Consider the following 23,000-nt stretch of genomic DNA (forward strand, 5'->3'; position numbering starts at 1 on the left):
TTTCAGGCCAAGGACCCCTTAGCTAAGAGAAAGATGAAGAAGGGACACCTCCCCCCCACTACATTATACAATTGTGTTGCAGATTAAACGTTTTCATCGATTTCATAGATTGGATTCATGATAATGTGTATTTTCCGATAGTTTCAGCGTGTGAACTGGGAAGAATATCATGTACCTCCATATGAGCTACGTCCTCCCTGTGAAACTACTTACTGTCAGTTGAAAGGAAGCACTGAAGCAGGACAAAAAAGACACTAAGGGAGGGACCATCGATGGCATAAGGGACACGAAGTACCCCTCTATGTGAGGATTACATGAGTCAAAGTAGTCATTGGAAGATTAAGTATAGACTCGCCTGAGGTGCTAGACTCATGGCTTGCATATTAAATACAGATACTAAAATGGAAACAGAGGATGTCTATTTCAACGTATAACTTCAACCCATATAATAACCACATTCACCGTCCTCACTTAGTCATTCTGGTCTTCACGATTGCATGCAGCGTTGCTGAGTGATCCAAGGTCGTAAACTTCTGAAAAGACTGTTGAGTTCATCAGCTCCATTCTTCGGCTAAACAGAATATCGTTATTGAAATTCCACAGTTCATACTTTGAGTGTGTGAATATAGTTAAGCTAATGGGGACTGGGGAAGCAATAAACATCTTGTGTTTACTAGCTGATCTGCTTTGGTGCAGTTGGTAATTTATGTTTCCTGTTCCAATATTTCTCTTTGTCATATTTTATCCAAATGAGTTTTGCCATACCCCTGTTTTAACAACAGATTTGTTTGCAATTGATGACCCAAAATGAATTAAATTTAAGTGCTACTGAATCCACTATATATCCCACGGCCATGAAGTTATGTCTATAATCACTGGCATGATCATTCATTTTAATTATAGAATCTATTGAAGGGCAATTATCTGCCAGCATTGATTAATGTGAGAAGATGAATGGTGGAGCTGCCATAATCATCTTTGCTGCCTGATTGTATGTGTGAGCAATGAGCATCAATGTTGTGGACACATTCAGTATTTGTGTGTTGTACTGTATTGTGTCCATGCCTGCATACAGTGTATGCTGTATGCATACATGTGTGAGGACAGGTGTGCATTTTAGTCTAATGCATATTAAAGGGATTGTTCACACAAAAAAAGACTTATTTTCTATGAATTACACATCCCATGAAGCCTTGAATTCATGGAGATTTTTTGTTTTTGTCGCTAAGCCAATAATTTGATGACCAGCTGAAAGATGCTAATGTCTCCTACCAGAGCCGCCGCCGATCATCAAATTATTGGCTTAGAAATGCGACAAAAACAAAGCAATCTCCATGAATTCAAGTCTCCATGGGGTGTGTAATCGATAGAAAAAAAGTCATTTTGGGGGTGAACTATCCCTTTAAGCTGTGATGTATCCTGACAGACTTATTTGCTATCAGTGTTTATGCAGTGAACTAAAACAACATGACATGTTTTTTTGTTCCTTCTTCATTTGGGACCATATGCTTTTAGGAGTTGAGCGTATTTGTTTATGGCATTAGTGTACCTGCCACCATGGGGGTGTAAAACTAAGGAAGTTATTCAATTTGGATCCATTTAAAAATCCCATTAAAATGGAACCCAAAAGGAAAAGGGTGTTTTCAGATATCATGTAAATTGATTATCAAAATGTTATCCTATGCCAGTCTAGATTATCTCATCTAATTCTCTGTCTCACTGCCCGGTAAAGATGCAGTAAATATTGTAAGTAAACAATATTTACTGCATCTTTACCTCTGCCTTCCCTCCCACTCATCAACAGCTCGTGAACAATTGCGCTGATACTCTTCTTTTGCTATACTGTATCATGTAGTATATACCTGCTGCTATGTTCATGCACCTTATGTCTAACCTCATGTACATACTGTACTGAATGGATATCCTATGAACATATGTAGATATATTTTGTTAGATCTGACTTTTTTTCATTCCTTGCTTTTACTTTTCTTTCTTTTTCTGAAAATAACGATGGAGCTTGCACAAAAACTAATTTCACCGACTTTTTTTTACACCTGTAAACCTGTGGTGTGACAATAAAAGTGATTCTGACTCTGACTCATACCCCCTGATATTGTTTGTATGCACAGAGCGCTCCAGTCATACATATTGTACTGTCCAACAGTGATTCACCTCATCTCACCGGCTCCGGCACATAATTGCAGAAAAGAGAAAATCGCAGTCTGTTGTTCGTGTGCTGCCAGGAATGCTGTTTGAGCAATAATAAAGAAACTATTGCGTTAAACGTTACATCAGCACATTTATTTATTTATCTATTTTGATTTCCTCCCTCCTCTGCAGTCCTGCACCGCCTTTTGTGATGGCTCTGGCGTCTGTGGTCCTGCTCTCCCTGCTCCTGCCCCTACCTGGCCCAGGGCACAGCTCCCTCTCCTGCCCAGGTGGCTGTCGCTGCTACAGCCTCACTGTAGAGTGTGGATCCACAAGCCTCCGAGATATCCCCAAGCATGTCCCGCCCTCGACACAGGTCAGTTGATTACTCTGATCTTGTAACGGCAGCTCTCCACCGCACCGATTTTGGGCCGGCTCTGCGTTGGAAAGCGCTGGATATCGTCGTTCCGTCGGGTAGAGGTCCGTCGGGGGGGTCCGCCGGGACCTTATCGACGCAACAATGAAAAACCGAGCATGCTCAGTCCTTGGGCCGACTGCTACAACTGTGATAGCCGTGGGGTAGTGAAGAGGGGGGAGAGAGGGGGGTGAAGGCTCTGTATAGCACCCTGATTGGCTGTTTAGCTTTGTTTGGTCAGACAGGCTCCGTAGAGTAGACCTCTCTCATCTGCTACTACTGGTGCAGAAGCCTAAATAAGCCAAAGACAAGTGAACTAGATACCATATTCTCAATCTCAACTCTCAATTCCTATACCAATCGATCAACTCCAAAGCAAAGCAGTAGGCTACGATAGCGCAAAAATGCTCTGTGTTTATGTTTTGGTCGAGCTGGCAAAAAGCGTGTTGCCAGATTGTGTGAGAGAAATACGCGACGAGGTCTATGAAAACAAGCCCAAAAGAAGCGACCGGTTTCACCACTTCAGCCCTATTGCATCAGCTATTTTCAAAAATAATCTTGAAAGCAAGCCCAAATAAGCAACTACACTTCAGAAACAAGCCCAAACAAAAGCAACCAGCAACTATGAATCAACAAGTGACTTTACAGGAAAACCTATAATAAGCAGACCTGGCAACATTGGCAGGCCAGCCTGCAAGCTCAAACGCATTAGCACAACAATGTGCAAATCGGCCGACTCTTCTGCTGAACTAAATGCAAACTTTTGCCAACAGACTACCAGTCTGTTGTAGTCTGAAGCAGTCTGAAGTAGTCTGTTTGGTGGAGAGTCACCTTTAGTCGCTGAGTGTGGAGAGTGTCTGCTAAACACTCAAATTGTAAACTGTAAATTGTACGTCAAACTGGGCATGATCGTATGAAATATGTTGGGCTGAATCCTGTCCGAACTGGGAGTGATCCTGGACTGTCAACTGTCCTTCAAGGCAGCGATCACCCGGTCCTATAGGTTTGCACTTTACAACATCCACAGGACCCCTTCCTCACCTAGGAGTCTGCTCAGCTTCTCACCCAAGCTTCAGTCATCTCCAGAGCCCAATAAGTGTTAAATGCCTAACTTGTTAAATGCCTAACTTCTAAATGGCTAATCCAGAAGGCAAATACTGTAGATGACACAAGTGCAGATTCATACACAGCTGAAACACACAAGTATGCTGACAGTATGTACTGTACATAGAAGACTATGAATAAACATACTTTTTTGCACTGTTTAGATTGATTCATTCGCCCATTCCTGCCCTCTCATCTTTCTACTTCCACTTTACTCTTTCCAGACCATCTTCCTCCAGGACAATGTTATTGGTCAGATCCGTAGACAGGACCTCTCTCAGCTAGGGAGACTGCACTACCTCTACTTGCAGGTACCATGCTCACACACGCACGCACGCACACACACACACACACACACACACACACACACACACACACACACACACACACACACACACACACACACACACACACACACACACACACACACACACACACACACACACACACACACACACACACACACACACACACACACACACACACACACACACACACACACACACACACACACAACCTTGCCTATAACACACTCTATGCAAGGAGCTGTAAATGTTTCTTGAGTTTTAGGATTATGGAACTTAATCTGCATGTACTTTTGTAGACTTTCATTTCAAGCACATGAAAGTAGAATGAAAATAGAACAAAAGAAAATGAATTACTAAGTGACAAGGTTTGCACACAACAGCAACGACTTACTGGCCTATGAAACAAAGCAAATGCAATTAATTCAACAAGTGTCTGTAGTAGCAGCTGATTCATGTGGGAGAAGATAACAAAAATGCTTTTGGATTAGAATAAATAATGGGTCCTTCTGACTTGTGTATTTTTATTAAGCTGATTTAAAAGGTCTACAGAGATCCAGTTGACTCTATAATTACAACTAGTGTCTATGTTGCTCTACAACTTAACGTGTACCTAGGCTGACAACCTATCGTTTCTGAAACTCCAGACTAGGTCTACACTGTAAGTAAGTAAGCATGATGTACTGCAGAACTAGATTCATAGCATGGACCACTTTTATTCTATAAGTGGATTCTAATTCCTAGTTTGACTCCAAATAGACTTTTCTGATAGGGAGTGATAGTGCAATCATAGCTTCCTCACACTACAGCAATAGGCCTGTCCTTTGAGACCAGTCACAGTTTGCAGAGGGAAGCTTATTACTGCCCCTAATTCCCATCATCTAGAGCTGTGGTGACCCGAGGGATAGTTATTCTGCATATTACAATGTAGACAGCCCATGCTTTGAAGGTCATTTTGCTGAATACAATTATTGCAACATTGCAGAAATATCCTTTTTTATTTTTTACATGTACTGGGCTTCACAATGCACCCGTGTAACCTATTTTCATAATTAACACTTAACTCACTGAAACAAGTCTTTGATGATACTCCAAAAACTGCATCAGCATGCACCCCCCTCCCACACGCACGGCCACACACGGCCACACACACACAGTAGCCAAGGACAACCATGTTATCCTCATCTCCCCCCTCTTCTCTAGAGCAGCATCAGAAAAAAGAAGAAGTTCAAAGCACAGAAATTATTCTAAGAATTATATGTTTATTATTAGTTGAGCTGTGAAGCCGGTAGATGCAATCCTTTCCCCCCCGTTTTGTCTGATGTGCCGAGGCATTTTTTAAATGTGTGTGCCTGTAGCTACGTGTCTCAATCTGATCACCCCCCTTAGCCTTTTTCTTCCTTTAAAAGGTATTTTCTTACCCCCGGTAGAATGTCAGGTTACCAACCACCCTTCAAGCACATTTGTTAAAAAATAAAGACCCTCATTATCCTTTCCATTGTTCCTCTCCTCTCCAGAACAACACCATATCAGCAGTGGAACCTGGCTCCTTCAGGAAACAGGGTCAGCTGCTGGAGCTAGCGCTTAATGGAAACCGGATTCACTTGGTGACGGCCGACATGTTCCATGGACTGGAACATCTCCGCATCCTCTACCTGGCAGGGAATGACATCACACGTCTGCAGGACTACACCTTCCGGGGCTTGCAGGTGAGGCAGAGTTGGGCCCACATGCATCCATTTAAATCTACCTCATGCAAAGTTAATGTATAAGTGTATGCACAGCTAATCTTCTTCATTCTCAGATGAGCAAAGGAGGTTTTTCAGTTCCCTTTTGATGTCATGACAAGCTCCATGCACTCACTCTATTATCACAATTATCACAACTATCACATTGCTCCACAGCGTCTCCAGGAGCTCCATCTGCAGCACAACAGCATAGAGATGCTAGCGGATCAAGCCCTTGTGGGCTTGACTTCTCTCGCCCTGCTGGACCTCAGCAGGAACAACCTGCACACCATCGGCCCTGCCTCTCTACGGCCACTGGTCAGCCTGCAGGTTCTGCGCATCACAGGTAAGACCATGACACTTAGGACATGATCATGAAAATCCATGTCATTTATTTTTTGGATAGATGACAAATACCTGAGCTCTCTGTCTCGCTGTTTGACACATCATCTTTCAGTTGAATAGAAATTGGGAGGAAAAAACTTGCAGGGTTGCCTCTGCCAGTGAGTAAATGTGCGCGAATAAGTGAAAGTAATGCATATTGTAAAGGGCTTCGGTTGAAAGGCGCTATACAAATGCAGACCATTTACATAATATGATAAAGTCATAAAGTGCTTAGTGCTGATACATTCCTTTTGAAGTGCTTGTTGCTTTGTGCTGCTACCTCGCTACTTTTAAAGTGCTTGTTGGCTAATGCTTGTTCTACTGATAAAAGTGCTTGTGTGTCAGAGTTCAAGTATCAAACAGCCTCGACGTGCTGTTCCTCAGGCGAGATATCCCTACACCTAAAACTCAATGCAATATCCTTCTGGCGTAGCTAGCAGGGTGAGAGGAGTCCGCGATCACCTTCTGCATCTCGAGTCTGATACGTGTGGTAGGCTTCTATATGGAGGAGACAGAGGGAAGGTCACAGCGAATGATATTAGACACTGTGTGTACACCTATTTCCAACTGTCCCCTCTCATGGGTGGTTGTGCTTCCATACAGTTAAGAGTTCTCAAATTCTGCCCGTACCCGATCCTACCCGACGTTCCTGCCCGGCCCCAAAAAACAGGGTTTACTGTATAAAAACAATATACAGTATTGTTTTTTTCTCCGTTTTTTTTTGTGTTTTCGGGTCTAACATTGGCCTGTTCGGGCCAGCCCAGTTAGGGCCAAGTTAGGGCTGGGCCTTAATTTTCAGGCCCGTTGAGAACTCTACATACAGTACAACACTGTGACTGAGAAGGCGAGGACACTGCACACATACCGTACAACACTGTGACTGAGAAGGCGAGGACACTGCACACAGTGTCCTCGTGCACTGTATGTGCAGCCTCGCCTCCCCAGTCACACCAACTTTTCAAGCTGACGCAGGAAGTGAAGCCTTCGGTAGGCCTTATGTGGCAGGTGGTCTCCAAGTAGATTACATGGAGTTGAACTATACTGCAACTGTTTCACCAGCAGTTTGTGTCTGTAGGCTACCTGTGTGAAATTGATGGAGACTGGGTGGAATGACTCAGAGTTTTTGTTAACCCATTAAGACCGGGAAAGCATCTGTCATTTGAACCATTATCTTATACTTTGGCTATTCAAAAATTGCAGATATACAAGCTCATAGCGCGGCACCGAGTGCCTATGAGCTTGTAGATCTGCAATAATTTTTTTGAAAAATCCAGATTAAAAATCTTTAAAGATATATATTCTTAAAGCGATTTTTTTTACTCAAATCTTTGCTTCTGGGGATTCTACAAATGTCTTCTAAATCCTAACAGTTTTTTGAAAAAAACTTATGTTGCTATAATCAGTGGTTCTCAAAGATTTGCTAAAATGTTCACGAAAAAAAAAAAAAAAAAAATCTACAAGCTCATAGCACGGCACTCGGTGCCGGGCTATGAGCTTGTATATCTGCTATTTTTGAACAGCCAAAAGTAGAAAATAATGGTTTAAGTGGTTACACAGATGCGTTCCCGGATTGAATGGGTTAATAGAAACTGTTCCGGTAAAGTCAGGCATCGAAAGTTCTGTTCTGTTCTACTCTCTGCTCCCATCAAGACAACCCGTGGCGATGTGACTGCGCTCTCCACTGGCTGAGGAGCTGGATCGACGAGGAGGGCCAGCGGCTGCTCAGCTCAGCGGAGCGGCGTCTGGTCTGCACCGAGCCTCCGCGCCTCTCCCACCTCAGCCTCGTGGAAGTGCCCCTCAACAGCCTGGTTTGTATCCCGCCGGTGGTGCAGCTAGAACCCAGGAGGCTAGCCGTGCGCCTCGGAGAAAGCCTGCGGGTGTCCTGTCATGCCTCTGGATATCCCCGACCACAGGTGTGTGGGTAGTGGAAAAGATATGGTAAAACATTGCATATTAGCCAGAGGGCGTTGGCGATGCTGACGCTCTAATGGGGAAAAAAACTTTGTGGATGACTTTTTACCAGGCATGTAAGGATTCACTCAACTCACTATACGATTCGAATCACGATACAAGGTTCACGATACGATTTATAAAGATTTTTTAAACAAAAATATTTTTCTAGAAAAATCTTTATTTTTATTATTTCTCTTACACAAATGTCAAGTTTTCTTCTCTTTAAAGGAGTAGTTCACCCCCAAAATGACTTTTTTTCTATTGATTACTCACCCCATGGAGGCTTGAATTCATGGATATTTTTTTGTTTTTGTCGCATTCCTTCCTTTATTATTTGATTATAATAAATTTAGCCCCATTGATTCCGGTAGGAGACACAAATGCATTTGTGTCTCCTACCGGAATCAATGGGGACAAATTTATTATAATCAAATTATTGGCTTAGGAATGTGACAAAAACTAAAAAATATCTATGAATTCAAGGCTCCATGGGGTGAGTAATCAATAGAAAAAAAGTTATTTTGGGGGTGAACTACCCCTTTAAGTTATTTTTTTTTTCTTTTACAATACTGTTTTCTCTTATCCTCTTTTCAATACAGTTGCAAATGACTGAAAACACATTTTTTTCATCAATTCTCTTACAAAGATCCTGTATTTTCTTCTCTTTTGTTTTTACTGCTCTGCTGTTTGCATCGCGTTACATTTTGTATCAAATCGATTTAAATTGTCACTAGTTTGAATCGATTTGAATTGACTTCCGATAAATGGTTACATGCATAGTGGGTAGTGAAAAATACGGTAAAACATTTCATATTAGCCAGAGGGCCTTGGCGATACTGATGATGATGCTAACAAAAAACTTTGTGGATGACCTTTTTACACTGCAGGTGACCTGGAGGAAGGCTTCCCAGGGTAAAGTGGCACTCTCTCCCAGAAGCCTGGTGCAGGAGCTGGGGGCCGGAGGAGCCACGGGGGGAGTCACTGCCGGGGCAACGGAGGAGCACCCAGAGGAAGGCAGAGTCCGCCTGCTGAAAGTCGACGGGGAACGCTTCGACCCGGACACCGGCAGCGGCATGCTGTTCCTCAGCAACGTGACCGTGGCTCACGCAGGGTTCTACGAATGCGAGGCCTGGAACGCCGGGGGCGTGGCCAGGGTGACTTTTCAGCTGGCCATCAACTCTTCCACTTCCTCCTCGTCCTCCTCCATCTGGGCCTCTTGGTCTCAGGTCTCCTCGGCGTACGCCCCCTCGTGGCCACGGCTAAGGAACCATCGTCCCGCCGTGGGCTCGGATGTGAGCCGCGAGCCGCTGTACGCCATGGGTAGCATGGCCTTCAGCGCTCTGGGGCCGGCCACCCAGACGGCCATAGCTATAGGTATCTCCCTCCTGGCTCTCACTGCACTCCTGTTGGTCGCCATGATCTACAGCCGCCACCAGCAGAGAGAGAAAGAGGCCGATGGTGCAGAGAAGGTGTGTTTGTCTGTTTGTATTATGGTTCATGGAAGGTTCAGAATGTCATGTCCATATTAGTAAGATTTTTTTTGGTAATATACATACCAAATATTTATATATATAATATAGTTTTGATCTGATTAGCTTGGTACAGGACCATACCTGTGTTATGTTTTACATTACCACTGGCAATTTTCCAAAGCATACACAGTTTAAAAAAAGATTTGATTAATAACCAATTATATTACAGCTCAAACTTCCACGTGACAAGCCCACCTTAAAATTATCCGTTTCTAAGGCTAATATGCATGTTACCATGATGAAGTCATGGGCATCTGAATTTAATTAGTAAAACCAGACTTTTCAAATCAATCCACATCAACTGCATTAAAACGCATACAACTTCAGCTTCATAGACCCCTCTCTTTTATCACCCGGTACCCAATGAATTACAGCCTTCAAACAGCACGTTAGCAATTGCAGTAGTTAATATTGCGATTTCATATTTTGATTATTATAGGATGTATTTATAGGATGTAACGTACTTTATGATTTTATTACTATTACTATTACTGATTAGTCCTGATTCCCGAACTGGATGGGCAATATTAGCATTCTGGGGGCTGATAATGATCTAATGTTTAAAAAATATATATATCTTAAATCTATCTGGAGATTGGGGGTAATCTGTGTCACACAACAGGGAAAGTAAGTTCCGAAATTCGAAATTTTGATTTGGCACAGTTAAGTCATTTTTATAGACTGTAAATAGCAGTGGTGAACTGATGATGCATTGGGGTGCGCCGCAGTTTTAAAAGAGAGCGTGTGCCATCAACCTTAACAGCTGCTAACTGAAACATTCTCAACCAATTCTCTCTCTAACCCCTAACCCAAAAAGTGGTTGTCATGCTATCTTAATATGCAGGAGGAGAGCATCCTGTATGTGAATGACTATTCCGACGGCCCGACTACATTTGCCCAGCTGGAAGAGTATAGAGACGAGCGTGGCCACGAAATGTACGTCCTCAACCGGGCCAAACCCGTCTTACCGCCCGCGCCGCCCACGGCCGTTACCACCACTAACTTGGGCTACCCTGCCCCGTCGGAGACCCTGTCCTCCTCCAGCCCTGCCCTCTCCTCCTCGGGGCCCGGCCAGACCATGAGCCCAGCCTCCATCGCCCCACCCACCAAGCAGCAGCAGCAGCAACAAGAGCCGGACATACGGACCATGCGGAGGATGGCGGGGGAGGGAGGGGAAGCCGAGCCTGTGATCACATCAGAGGCCGAGGGGATGTTTCTCAACCACACAGGTCTGTTTATGGACTCGCCGATCGCCTACGAGATCCACTGCTGAAGGAAAGGGAACGATCCAACAGAATGTGGTTCTGGCGTTGTGGTACTGTATAGAGAGGCTTTAACACAGCAGGTACTCTGTACTTCAGGTCAGTAAAGTCTAACATATCTTAAGACGGAAAGAGATTGGGAATTCACTCCTGGGAACTGCAGATAAACGACAGTTTACACTCATCCTCAAGGGAATCGACTGGAGGTGTTAAGGAGAGAACCAATCTTACTGTTGGTGGATCACAAATGCAAAAAGCATGATGTTACAACCACACTTGCGATTTGGTAAAACAAGACTCATCCCTACTTAATGGAGGCAGAGGTGGTGAACATACTGTGGCCATGAGGCCATGGGTATACTGTGAGCCCACACTCCAATACGAGTCAAAGGAAATTAGGTTCATACTGAAGATGGATGCACTGTGACCCAACAATCCAGTATGAGTCAATAGTAACTAACTAGTCTGCTTGACGTGGGTTATACTGTAACCTCAATGCCTCTATGTATGCTGATGGTAACCAGGAAAAAAGGAATATGTATTCCATGTGGTTGCATAAACCCTTGACTACACTGCTGACAGTATCTTACTTAAATGGGAACTTCACTGGTATTCAACTTGAACCCCTATAGTTCTGGCAAGGACATGAAAAATTACGTAAAGCTCATCGAAATGTTTACATTGGCAGGCACCAATTTCCTAGCACAAGCTGGTGACAGAACGCATTTGGAAGTGCTGTGTCCCATTTTGACACGATCTCCTCACAATAGAGCAATAGGATTACATTAAGTGTCAACAAAAAGTTCGCTTTTAACCTCTGGGTCAGCATAAATGAGCTTGGCCATCTTCCTGGAATCCTTTGATCCTCTTTACTGTACCACAGCTTAGAACTAGTATCTGCTGGGTCGCAAAATGAAAACTCACATCGAACCTCACAAGATGTGTGCTGGGCGCTCTGAGTGAAGAGGAAAAATAGATCTGCTATTGACAAGAGGCAAAGCAGTTGGAGTCCTGTCAGGGTGAAAGTGATTGTTGTCAATGAACTGAACACATTGCAGGATGTCACCCTTCATCACTTTATCTGTGCTGACATGTAGAATTCTAAATGCTTTGAGGTGGAAAATTCCGTGTGTTCGGAAACATTGGTCAAAACAGGGAAAATGTCACCAGGAAGAGAGGTTTTCAAACGTTTTTCTAGTGGAGGTGAGTTGGGGACTGGTAGGTTAAGCTTAATCCTGTGCTGGCGTACGTATGGAGACACTGTGGCTACAAAGAAGGAGTTGACCTCAAATATCTTGATATTTCATATATTTTATATTATTTTCTTCAGCAAGCACATGTCAAAATGTGCTGAAAAGACTAGTTTTAATGGTTCAGTTGCCCTGAAGATTTCCTCATTAGCATTGTATTCATTAATGTATACTGACTGCTTAAAGTTAATGGAATCTGTTCAGTTTTAATGAGGCAGAAAGACTAAGTAACTTTGATGAAGCATACGGAAAGATTACAAAATCCATTTTAGCATTTTTACTAGAACAGCTTTCTCAAGTAAAGTGATTAAAATATTAAAGTATTATTTTAATAAGACAGCTATTCTCTATAAATCTGAACAGACTTCACTGAAAGGTTTTGTGAAAAACAACAGGAAAAGAGAAGCGTTAAGTACACTGCACAGACCACATTATATCGCATAAAAGCAAGTATCCTTTGTCATATTTATTTTGGTTTGATTCTGCATTTATACCAGTTTAAAATGCAAGCTGCAACTCTCAACTGTTCTTCCTGATACTTTATGACCCTTTGGCAAAGTATTTAATGTTTCTGATTTATTTTATTTTAGGAAAGTACATTTTATGGTATCTATCACTGATGGTTGTGGTCTTGTTAAAGGATCATACCTGTGCCAATACCCGTCATTATCTATCCACCGCTTTAGCCATATTTCATACATAAACATTAACCTGTTAATGGGTTTATTTATAGATTTCAGGGTTGTTAAATTTATCCTTACAAGAATAATTCAGTCAATGTTGGTTAAATCATTGTGCAGTTAAAAAGTAATGGGCATTTGAAATGTGTATCTTTTCTCCAGGGACTGTTTTTGGCTAAACGTAAGATGCATTAAACATAAAGTGCTGTACATTTCACAGTTTAATCACCTATCTTAAGCAAGTTTGAATGAACTGATTGGAATCCTATGGCTTCCTTGAAAATAAAACAAATTATGGTATGCTTTGGAAAATGGTTGGCATCAAAGTACTGTAAGTCGTATGCTGTTATGGTCCTTTAAAGGCCCCATGAAATGACTTGACAGAATGCCATTTGATTCCGCATATTAAAGTGTCCCTTTTAAAAACAGGAAGCTAAGCAGGGACATGTTGCGGATATTGATTAGTAGCCTACAGGACTCACTAAGAACCAGGTGATTCACCCGGAGGCGGTGCCTTAGGGCTTGCAATGGATCGTCTCGTCAAGCTTAGAGCTAAGCTAACAAAAACCAGAACCTAAAAAGTTGTTTATTAACCCAATCTTTGCCTTAACCCCAGGTTAAACCTACAGGAGACCTCACACATAGTTATAACTTCAAATGCAATTTTGTGATAATCAATTGACAAAGATAACACTTTTGCCTGCTTGTCCTCCTTGTAGCACACTGCTGAAGCCTGGTGGCCTGAGAAAATTGTCATTGTATTGTTTCTGAAAGCCAACCACGGATAGCTATAGTGTCCTGTGCAGTCAGCAAATAGCAGGATTTATAAAAATGCAGGCAGGACAAACAAATTCTATAAATTTATTTTAGATGGAACTTTTGTATAAACCCCCAAGCGCAGGATGAGTCAACATTTTTGTTTTGTTTTCAAGGAAAACACAAACTAGGTGACGTTCAGCGCAAGACATACAGTATGTGGTAAACAGACTTGATTTTAATTATATGGGGCCTGTTGGTATGCTGAAAGAATGCAAAGCAAATGCTACTAAAATGGATTTATTTATTTTTACAAGACTTCCTAAGGTTACACACTAAAATCCTCAGTGTTCATTTATCCATTTGTAACTCGTGACAGTGTACAAATGTAAATAAATGGCCCTGTAAGGACTTCAAACCCTTTGGGTTTACATTGGAATTTCGAGCAGTTATGGGTCCGTTTGGATTGGAAAGAAGTGTGACAACTGCATGTGCCACACTACTGCAATTTAATATTAAAAAACATATTTTAGGTGTACTGGGAAGAGAAGTTGCTATAAACAGACAGAGGACGCCAAACACTGTGTGAGATTTAATAAGTTTGAACTGAAGCTTGCTTTGGTCATGAGGGAAGGAGAAACTCCTTAGTGTGAACATTAGTTTTAATTTTCTATTGACTTTGACATTTCATTGTGTGCCAAACCTCTTTGTTGGTGAAATGCGCATCATATCATGTTCCCTTTTCCAAAGATGTTTTTTTCAGGAACCCTTTAACCCTCGTAGGGTCCTCGGGTCCTTTTGACCCGGTTTAACATTTTCAACATGAATTAAAAGTATGTAAACATTTTTTGTTCTCTATGAAACTTCTTCTATTTGCCTTATTTACTGTACTAAACATGTGATATGAAAATGAAAATTTTCATTTTCATGAAAATTAAAATTTTCACACAGGGCCTTCGGGTCAAAGTGACCCGAAGGCCCTGGGTGTGACTAAAACACGAAGACCCTACGAGGGTTAAATTGCAATATGCTAGTTTGTTTCTCTCTTGTTTTACTGTTCATTGTTCTCAAGGTTTTACCAGAGCTGTGTTAGAATTTTAAATACAATGTAATTACAGAAAAGAGAGTTATGAAAGGAAATAGGTAACCAATTCATTTATGTATAGTCCTGGACTACATCCTGTAGACTAACAGTTTTTGACCTACACATTTTCTATGGCATCGACATGATTTATAAAGGGGAAGCAAATTGATATATTTAACTCAGAATGACCCAATTATTCTGTAGGGTCATATTCTTGTTTTTCCTGTTCAAAGTCAGCCATTGTATTTTTCCAAAGACTTCACACACAGAACTTGAATGGAGAGATAAGCAACTACTGCTGAGTTTGCGACGGTATAAACCCCTGTGGTACAACAACAACAGTCTGCTATAGGGCTTTAATGATGCTGTCACAGAAGTAACATGCTTTTATGTTCAGCATAACTGCCGCTGGGATGTTCAGACAAACAATAAGCTCTACAGAGCCTTATGCACCGAAGTCAGTCACAGTGAAATAAATTATTAAACATTGTGTGGCAGTTATTATCAGGGCTGGGCATCCACTGGGAGCCTCTTATTGCTGTACTGACCATCCAGCCGCTTGCAAAAAAGCTCACGCTTCTAGCAGCTTGTTAATAGTTGCATAGCAACAGTAGCCATGCCCAGCAAAAGCTCTAAATAAATACTGCTTGGCTAAAAAAATTAAAATAAAAGTGAAATAAATAAATAAAGTTTGCACAGTGAACACAGAGCCCAATTTGCTGTACCAGCCCAGCTCATCCCAAAAGATGTGAAATAGGCAAGGAACACACAATCTTTCCAGTCAAGTTCTGAGCTATCTCATCTTTGTCCTCCTTTCACCATCACATTGGAGACATTTACCAACCTAGATGTACAGTGTGGACATGCATGTGATGTATTTACATTCAAGGGCATTAGCTATCGGTCCTGTAATTGATGGTTCCAAACGTTTCTATAATTGTCCTGTACAGAATCAAAGTGTGGGATTAACTGGTTTAATGAATGTGCCCTTTCTAGACCTCAAGCCATTGATTGTTGACCAATCACAAACGTCTGTTTATTTATTTATTTTGTTAGCTATATACATCATTAGTTCTATGCAGGTTTGGGGAAATTACTTTTAAAATATGCCATGTTAATTTTACCGGTAACATACTTACATTGTAAACAGTATACCACTGGGTAACCAAATCTCACTTGTTAATTTGGGGTGAATTGCCTTACAAACATTCCAGTTCATGATTGTAATGTGATTTGTAGTGTAATCATCACTGTCAATCAACAACCATTATTTAAAGATGTGCAACTAAATGCTTTTTTTCCTCCCTACAACCTAAATTGATTGCCGAGGTTTGTCAGTAAGTGTAATGATTGTTAAAGAAAAGTGTAATCAGATTACTGTAATTTTACCTATATGTGTAATCTGTTACCCTAAAGCCCTGTTTTGCTGTGCTAAAGTAGCATCTTATGTTACTTTTTTCTGTAAGTATCAGAGAAAAATAAGACATTTACTTAAGCCCCAATGTTGAGCCTCGTGAACCAATTTAGGTGTTGAATTTTAATATTCGTAATTAGCATCTTGTTTGTATATAGTGCTTTATTTATTTATTTCAGGGATTATTCAGTTTTTATTGTTTACTTATTCAAACATTCATGTTCCAATCATTTGTCTATTACATTTATTTATTCGGTGGGATTTATACTGTTGAGTGTGTGCTCTTCTCTATTTCCAAATAAAGACAGTGTTGTTCCAACTGTGGATAGTGCCGTTCATGAGGTTACTTCAGGTCCATGTGGTTGTTTATCTGCTGTATCAAAGATATACACTCCGCCTGTTGATGTGCATTTCACCTCATTTTTGATGATTATCAGAGAAACAACTTTTTCTTTTATGATACAACTCATATTGACATAAACTTTCCCCTGCCTGTCTATTTTCCCATTCTCTGTGTCCCTTCAAATCCCATGCATCGATTCGTGGCTATGAGTGTGTGGCCTATCCCTTACACAATAACATCAAACTGAACTCTGACTCTCATGCAAATACAGTACATGCGTCATATGAGCCACACAGTCTCTATTTCTATAAGCACGTACAGTGCTTGCACAGCTTGACTCGGACCGGAATATTTGACACCAGTATGACACTGCAAAAAAATGAAAAACTCACTTCTCTGGATCAACCATTATAAAATCATGTTTTTATTTTTTATTGATGTAAATATGACACTCTACCTTTGTTTTCAACTTACTCCTTCTCTTCCCCTACTAGTACATGATGTCATCAGGGATGAACTACTATGCTGATTTTGCCCTTGTGGAGTCACACTGCCCAATGGGGACCAGAATAGTTATAGAGGCATGTGTGCCCCTCTGCCGTGACAGAGCTGTAAGTGCAATGAACCCGTGGTTCTCAAACCTTTTAATTTCAAGGACCCCCAGTTTGGTATTGCATTCCACGGACCCCGTAACCCTTGAGTGAACAAATGGAGCCAAATGTACCCATATTGGTTCCATTTGTATACTGTCAGAGATCGGCAAGGGGCCATTTGGCTCCTTACTGCGAGTCATTTACCTGGGGAGACCCTGGAACACCTGGGGGTCTCTGGACCACACTTTGAGAACCACTGCAATACACACACAGACATATTACACACTCGCACAGACAAAAGAGTTATGGTGTTGTGGAGAAGTCTAATCTCACTATAACCTGAACTTTTATTGCAGCGTCACGCCTTCTGCCAATCAAGTTATGCCATATCATCAGGAGAACAGTATGTTGATTGCGAGTTCTATCCACCAGAGGTATGTCCACTTCCACAAATCCATTCATAATAAGTTTGATCAATATTGCACTTCGGTGAAATCACCCATGTAACTTTCTCTCCTCAGAACCGCCAGGTTCCTACAGTATAGTACTTTGGATTTTTACTTAAGTTTTCACCTTAATCACCTTGGCCTTCTCAAAAGTTTTAAAACCAAAAGCAGAGGACATGGGGAAATGCAGCGGAGAAATGTTATTATTAATACGTCAACATTTGATAATACTAGGCTGATGCACATTTGGAAAGATGCTCATTGGCACATCACTTCACTTGGGTCCTCGGTGATACGCACGCCAAAATCGATCGGTCAGATTGTCAGACACACACACACAGATGTTTTGCATTTATAGATATAGATCTATCTAAAATGCACCAAATCTCTGTCTGTCTGTCTGTGTGTGTCTCCCCTGCATATGTTGAGAACCGTCTGACCGATTGACTTCAAACTTGGCTTGTGTACAGTACTATATCTGTGGGAGTGGGAAGTCGTCGGTATGGTGGTTGGTTGTCCAGAAATCCTACAATAAATGCACAAAATCTCGGTCCATCTGTAGTTCACGTTTCTCGAGAACCGTCCAACCAACCAACATCGAACTTGGCGGGCACGACACAGACGACCCGAGGGAGTGCCGTGCCCGGCGTCAAGTCAGTCGGTTATAGGTTGTTGTCCTGAACCAACGATCCGACCGTTATGCTCCTATATACAGTATAGAGATCCGGTTGGCGAGAACCAATATGCCCATATCAGGGAACTCCACATAGACACATGTAGAGAGATATCCATACATGGGCATAAAAGGGTCACAGACAGCCAGACGGGTAAAAAACTATAACCCCATGTATGGAGTTCCCTGATGTCATCAATATGTCGTCATAGTACTGACGTCATAGACTGGCCTGGACTCCATATTTGGCCATGCCTGACACAAAACTCCATATATGGGCATAAAGGGACACAGACAGACAGATACAGAGATCTCCATATATGGGCATAAATGGGACACAGACAGACAAACGGGTTTTGCATAACTGGGTGGGGCATGCATTTCCAACTTGCATCATTCCCGAGTAGGCGGGTGCTCAACGGGCAGCGGCCTATTATTGCTGGACCCAGGGGGTCTGGCTTACAGTACATGAGGCTTTGTACCTGTTTTCTCCAAACATGGGCATGGTCACTTTGTCCTTAGGTCCCAGCCATAAAAGTCTGTCCCCCTTTCGTCCATACATGGGCATGTTTTGTACCTGTTTTCTCCATACATGGGCAAAAAAACAGGTTTTGGTCACTTTGTCCTTAGGCCCCAGCCATAAAAGTCTGTCCCCCTTTCATCCATACATGGGCATGTTTTGTACCTGTTTTCTCCATACATGGGCAAAAAACAGGTTTTGGTCACTTTGTCCTTAGGCCCCAGCCATAAAAGTCTGTCCCCCTTTCGTCGATACATGGGCATAGACACAGGCTGACACGTCATGTGAAGTCTGGGTCTGGCAGAACCAGGTCTCCTGGTCTTGTCTCTAATCCACAAATCTCTGTATCTATCTATCTGTCTGTCAGTCTGTCTGTGTCACTTAATAATAATAATAATAATAAGTACTGCACTAAGTACTCTGACAATGGGTACAATGGGAATTATATAACTGGAGGGGTTTACGTCCCAAATGGGCATCGTCCTAGTTATTAAATGTACGCAATTTGCTGTTATTCTCTCCAAATACCACACCATTCTTTGTTACTGTTATGTTAATATTCTGCTCAGAAAGACAGCACTATCCATCATGTTTTCTTTTTACTCTCATCAGAACACCACCGCTGTGGACCTTGAGCCCAAGTGTGGACGCCCACACCGCAGACCCCCTCCCATGGCTCGTCCCGGACCACCTCCATTTGACGGTGAACAACGTCCAGGCCCCCCACCCCACGCTCGTCCAGGCCCGCCCCATGCAGGTGGCCACCCACCCCACCCACCCCACCGACCCCATGGCCACCCACACCCCCCAGGTCTTCCAGGACCCCCTCCGTTCATCAACCACCACCATCCCTTCCGACCCTGCCACGGGCTCATGAACACAACAGACCCTGCTATCCATCCCATCTGCCCCATAAAGGCTATACACTGAATTCATATGCACACATGCAAATTGTCGTTGTTGGGGCGGAAACCTTGTGTCCAAAACTGTTATTTTTCAGGAATTTTGGAAAAAAAATCCATGTTTCGATTGTAGTTATTATTTAGTCACAAGCTCTATTTTGGGCATGTCTTTATAATGGACAAATGCAAGGTGGTTCACAAATTATTCCAGACAACAGACTAAGCCTGTTAAAGATTTAATCTCATTAATAGCGTTTCCCATAGATTTTAACAAACAATGGGAGTCCATTCCACATATTGTCTTTTACAAATCCTTTTCTATCCCTCCCTATTTGTGTCAAAGCATTAACAAAGTCTATCTATGGTTTTGAGTCTTTATGATGGGGAATTCAGTTCTATTCAATTACTGAACAAATAAAACCCGCATATTCAAGCTGTATTTGCCAATTAACAGTCAGATTGTGGTCAATTGCTTTTTTGCTAATTGCAAATCTTTCGTGTCATTTCTGAGCCATTCAAATCCTTTGCATATACTAACTATACCAAGCTGTGTGGGGAAATAGTTTGTACGACAGACGGTGCAACTTGTATTCCCACATTTGTGGTGCTCCCTATGGGCAGAAGTGAACGCTTTTGGAGATGCAATCTATAATGGTCTCTCAACCTGCGATTCGAATTTAGGGATGATTGGATGTTGCGTTCATAATATACAGTGTTTTCTGTAAGAAATAGTCAGCACCCACAAATCTCATTACAGCCAAACGGTATGGACTATCAAAACCCTGTTTGATGGCCATTGTCACATGATGCACAAGACCATTTGTACCTAATTCGGTGAAAAAGAATCATGGTTCTGCAACAAACAGTGACATTTGTAGCATTTGCAGCACCCCCTTTGGATGGAAATGAAATTGGCTCTGTTTAGAGGCCCTTCAATGTGTGGTTCAAATCTGGAACAGATCGGACGCTGCGTTCATGATTTGACATTTGTCGCATATTGTTTGCTAAATTGGCCCCTCCCGTAAACTTTGCAAGCCAATCGTAGCCAATCAGAATGGAATATGACTAATTTGACCGATACATCTTGACTACATAACTCAGTGGGAGTAGTAGTAAAAAGTGTCCGAGATGAGCTGCTCACGAACAGGAGAGACTCACGAACAGGGGAGAAAACATAATCCTGTGTTCTTTGGATAAGCTTCAAACACCTAGAAAAGCCTAGTCATATCATATACCTGCTTTGCTTAGCAGAGCGTAGGCCCAACATGCCTTGAGACGTCATCTTAAAGGTGGCCTTCTTAAGCTTCTTCTCCAAGGCAAGTTTCTCCTGAAATATTCAAAAGATGGTTTTGGTACAAACGTGACTGGGATACGATCACAAAACTACAAGGTGAGGGCATAACGTCTGCATATAAATGAGAGCTCCATTGAAACCTTTGTTTCGCTCCTAGAAAACTCAATTCAGTGAGTTCTAATCCGTCATTAAACCAAAAGCATATTAAAAAGCATTATGTTTATTATGAGCAGAGGCACATTAGCTACATGTTATTTTTTCATGTCAGTGTCAGTGCCTTGAAGTAGCATTTGTCTCAACCAGAGTGAAGTCAGCAGAGCTGTCAAGCCCTGGGGACTGACTTAACAGCAGCAGAAATGTGGAAAGCATGAAAAAGGAATCACTTTTTTTTTTAAATAATATTTATCCCACAATTTTTCTAACCCATTTTTTCACCCAGTGCCAATTGCCTAAACTGTAATACTGGGCGCTACTCTCCCTCTGCCAGCCTGGGGAGAGCCCTGAACTGAGCTCACGCTGCTGGGGGAGTTTCCCCGGTAGGACGTAGCGCGTGGAAGGAACACGTTTTTTCCAACCAGTTCCTTTCCCCTCCATCAGGCGGCCCGGCCGACCAGAGGGAGGCAGTATAGAGACTAGGATTACTGCATGTTTTTTGTGAGGGTACACTCCCTAGGGGACACAGGGAGAACATGCAAACTCCACACAGAAAGGCCCTTTCGCCAACCCCACTTAGGGTATGGGCACTGATGAAGCGGACGAGAGAACGCGTTGCAACACTTAGTTTAATTGATTTTAGACTTTTTAAAATTACTGGAATTCTAAGTGTGGCATAAATGGATACATCATGAGTTTCCTCGTCAGAATTCAAATGCCACACAGGGTTTTCCAAAATAAAACATTTCATGTTTTGTTCTAAGACACAAATTACACCTGCCAATATCTCAACTGTGAATTTTGAAGCTGTTGTGTGTCATTTCTACATAATTGTGCATGTGGTAAAAAAAACATAAATCACAACAGGTGTGTTGATTTGCCCCACAATGCAACATGAAACAGAAGGGGGAGAGCTATTCACTGCTGGACAAGGTTAATCAACTCTCATCCATTTGTTGTCTACTGCCTCGAAGCTTTAAGAATAGTTATAAGTCAAATAAAATGACAGATTGTTCGAGGGAAAAAATTGGGAAGTTGATTTGGCTTTATAATGTGAATATTGCTGGTAGTTCATATTAAGTTTCAGCTCAATAATGTCTTTCTGCAATTCCACTACATTTAGTCTTCTATATGTTCTTGTTGTGAGATTTCATGTAAAGGGCTTTCCTGTGGCTAAGTGGAGATTCGGCACACGATGACAAAAGACGTGACCAATTAGTCCACCTATTCCTGTCCCAACAGCTCCCCAGGTGCTGTTCAGCAGCTGTCCACTGCTCCTGCTGGGCTAAATGCAGAGGACACATTCTGGGTATTTATATGTGCAAATGTACTTTGCTAATTAAAGTTTCACCTTCCTTTCCCCTACTAATGGGGTCTTCAACAGGGGGTCCGGGACTCCTAGGGGGTCCACAGATTTACTACAAGATGGTTCCCTCTTTCAAAATGGAGGTGAGCATGAGAGCTGAACATGTGTAGGCCTAATAACACTGCCCCCCTGTTTTTGCTGCTCTGTTTATTATTTATATCTATTATACACACAACATGCCCTTAATTTGATGTATAGGAATAAGGGATATCATTTTTTTAAAGAGTTCAACTAACATTTGCAGGGATAAGAATAAACACTGAAACCATACATTTTTAGACCCATGGTTAAACGCAGCTGAAGGTGATTAGGTGACAGAACGCATGACAGAAGCCCCAAGAGTTCAGAGTGGGTGACAGAGTGGGCGACAGCAAAATAAGAACCAAACTAAGCTAAACAGAACCCACCCTAAATTATCTCTCCAAAATAATATAACCAAAAGACCTAACTCCAAACCAACAAAACAGGGGGGGAAAAAGAACCCAAAACCTGGCTGTAGATAGTTCAATTTCTTTGCACAATACAATGAATAAACATGGCGTGTTTGCTGAGAGAGGAAAACACAGGTACTGGTAACCACCAGCTTCTTATACCCTTCCTTCCTGGTAGGCTGCAACCAATCATCTCCCGGGCGCCACCTACAATTTCAATCATCCACCCAACTCATTCACTCACTCACTCACTCAGCTCACACAC

General features: G+C 42.1%; 2 protein-coding genes across 2 annotated transcripts; both read left to right on the plus strand.

Annotated features, from left to right (window-relative positions):
* Nucleotides 1-2,359: 2,359 nt before the first annotated feature.
* On the plus strand, nt 2,360-10,841 carry LOC308087187 (leucine-rich repeat-containing protein 24-like; the record flags this gene model as incomplete). The annotated part of the gene is made up of 7 exons (XM_080430901.1): nt 2,360-2,524; nt 3,892-3,978; nt 5,490-5,681; nt 5,877-6,045; nt 7,734-7,996; nt 8,924-9,505; nt 10,413-10,841. The coding sequence occupies 7 exons, from the start codon at nt 2,360-2,362 to the stop codon at nt 10,839-10,841; spliced, it is 1,887 nt and encodes a 628-aa protein (XP_080287027.1).
* Nucleotides 10,842-16,856: 6,015 nt separating this feature from the next.
* On the plus strand, nt 16,857-19,519 carry LOC308086845 (uncharacterized protein; the record flags this gene model as incomplete). Its single annotated transcript, XM_080430490.1, has 3 exons — nt 16,857-16,968; nt 17,307-17,384; nt 19,202-19,519. Exons 1-3 carry the CDS (start codon nt 16,858-16,860, stop codon nt 19,517-19,519), a joined length of 507 nt encoding a protein of 168 aa, XP_080286616.1. The 5' UTR covers nt 16,857.
* Between the last annotated feature and the right edge of the window lie 3,481 nt (nt 19,520-23,000).

The sequence above is a fragment of the Gymnoscopelus braueri genome, assembly GCF_963280865.1.
Source record: "Gymnoscopelus braueri genome assembly, chromosome: 6".
Lineage (NCBI taxonomy): Eukaryota > Metazoa > Chordata > Actinopteri > Myctophiformes > Myctophidae > Gymnoscopelus > Gymnoscopelus braueri.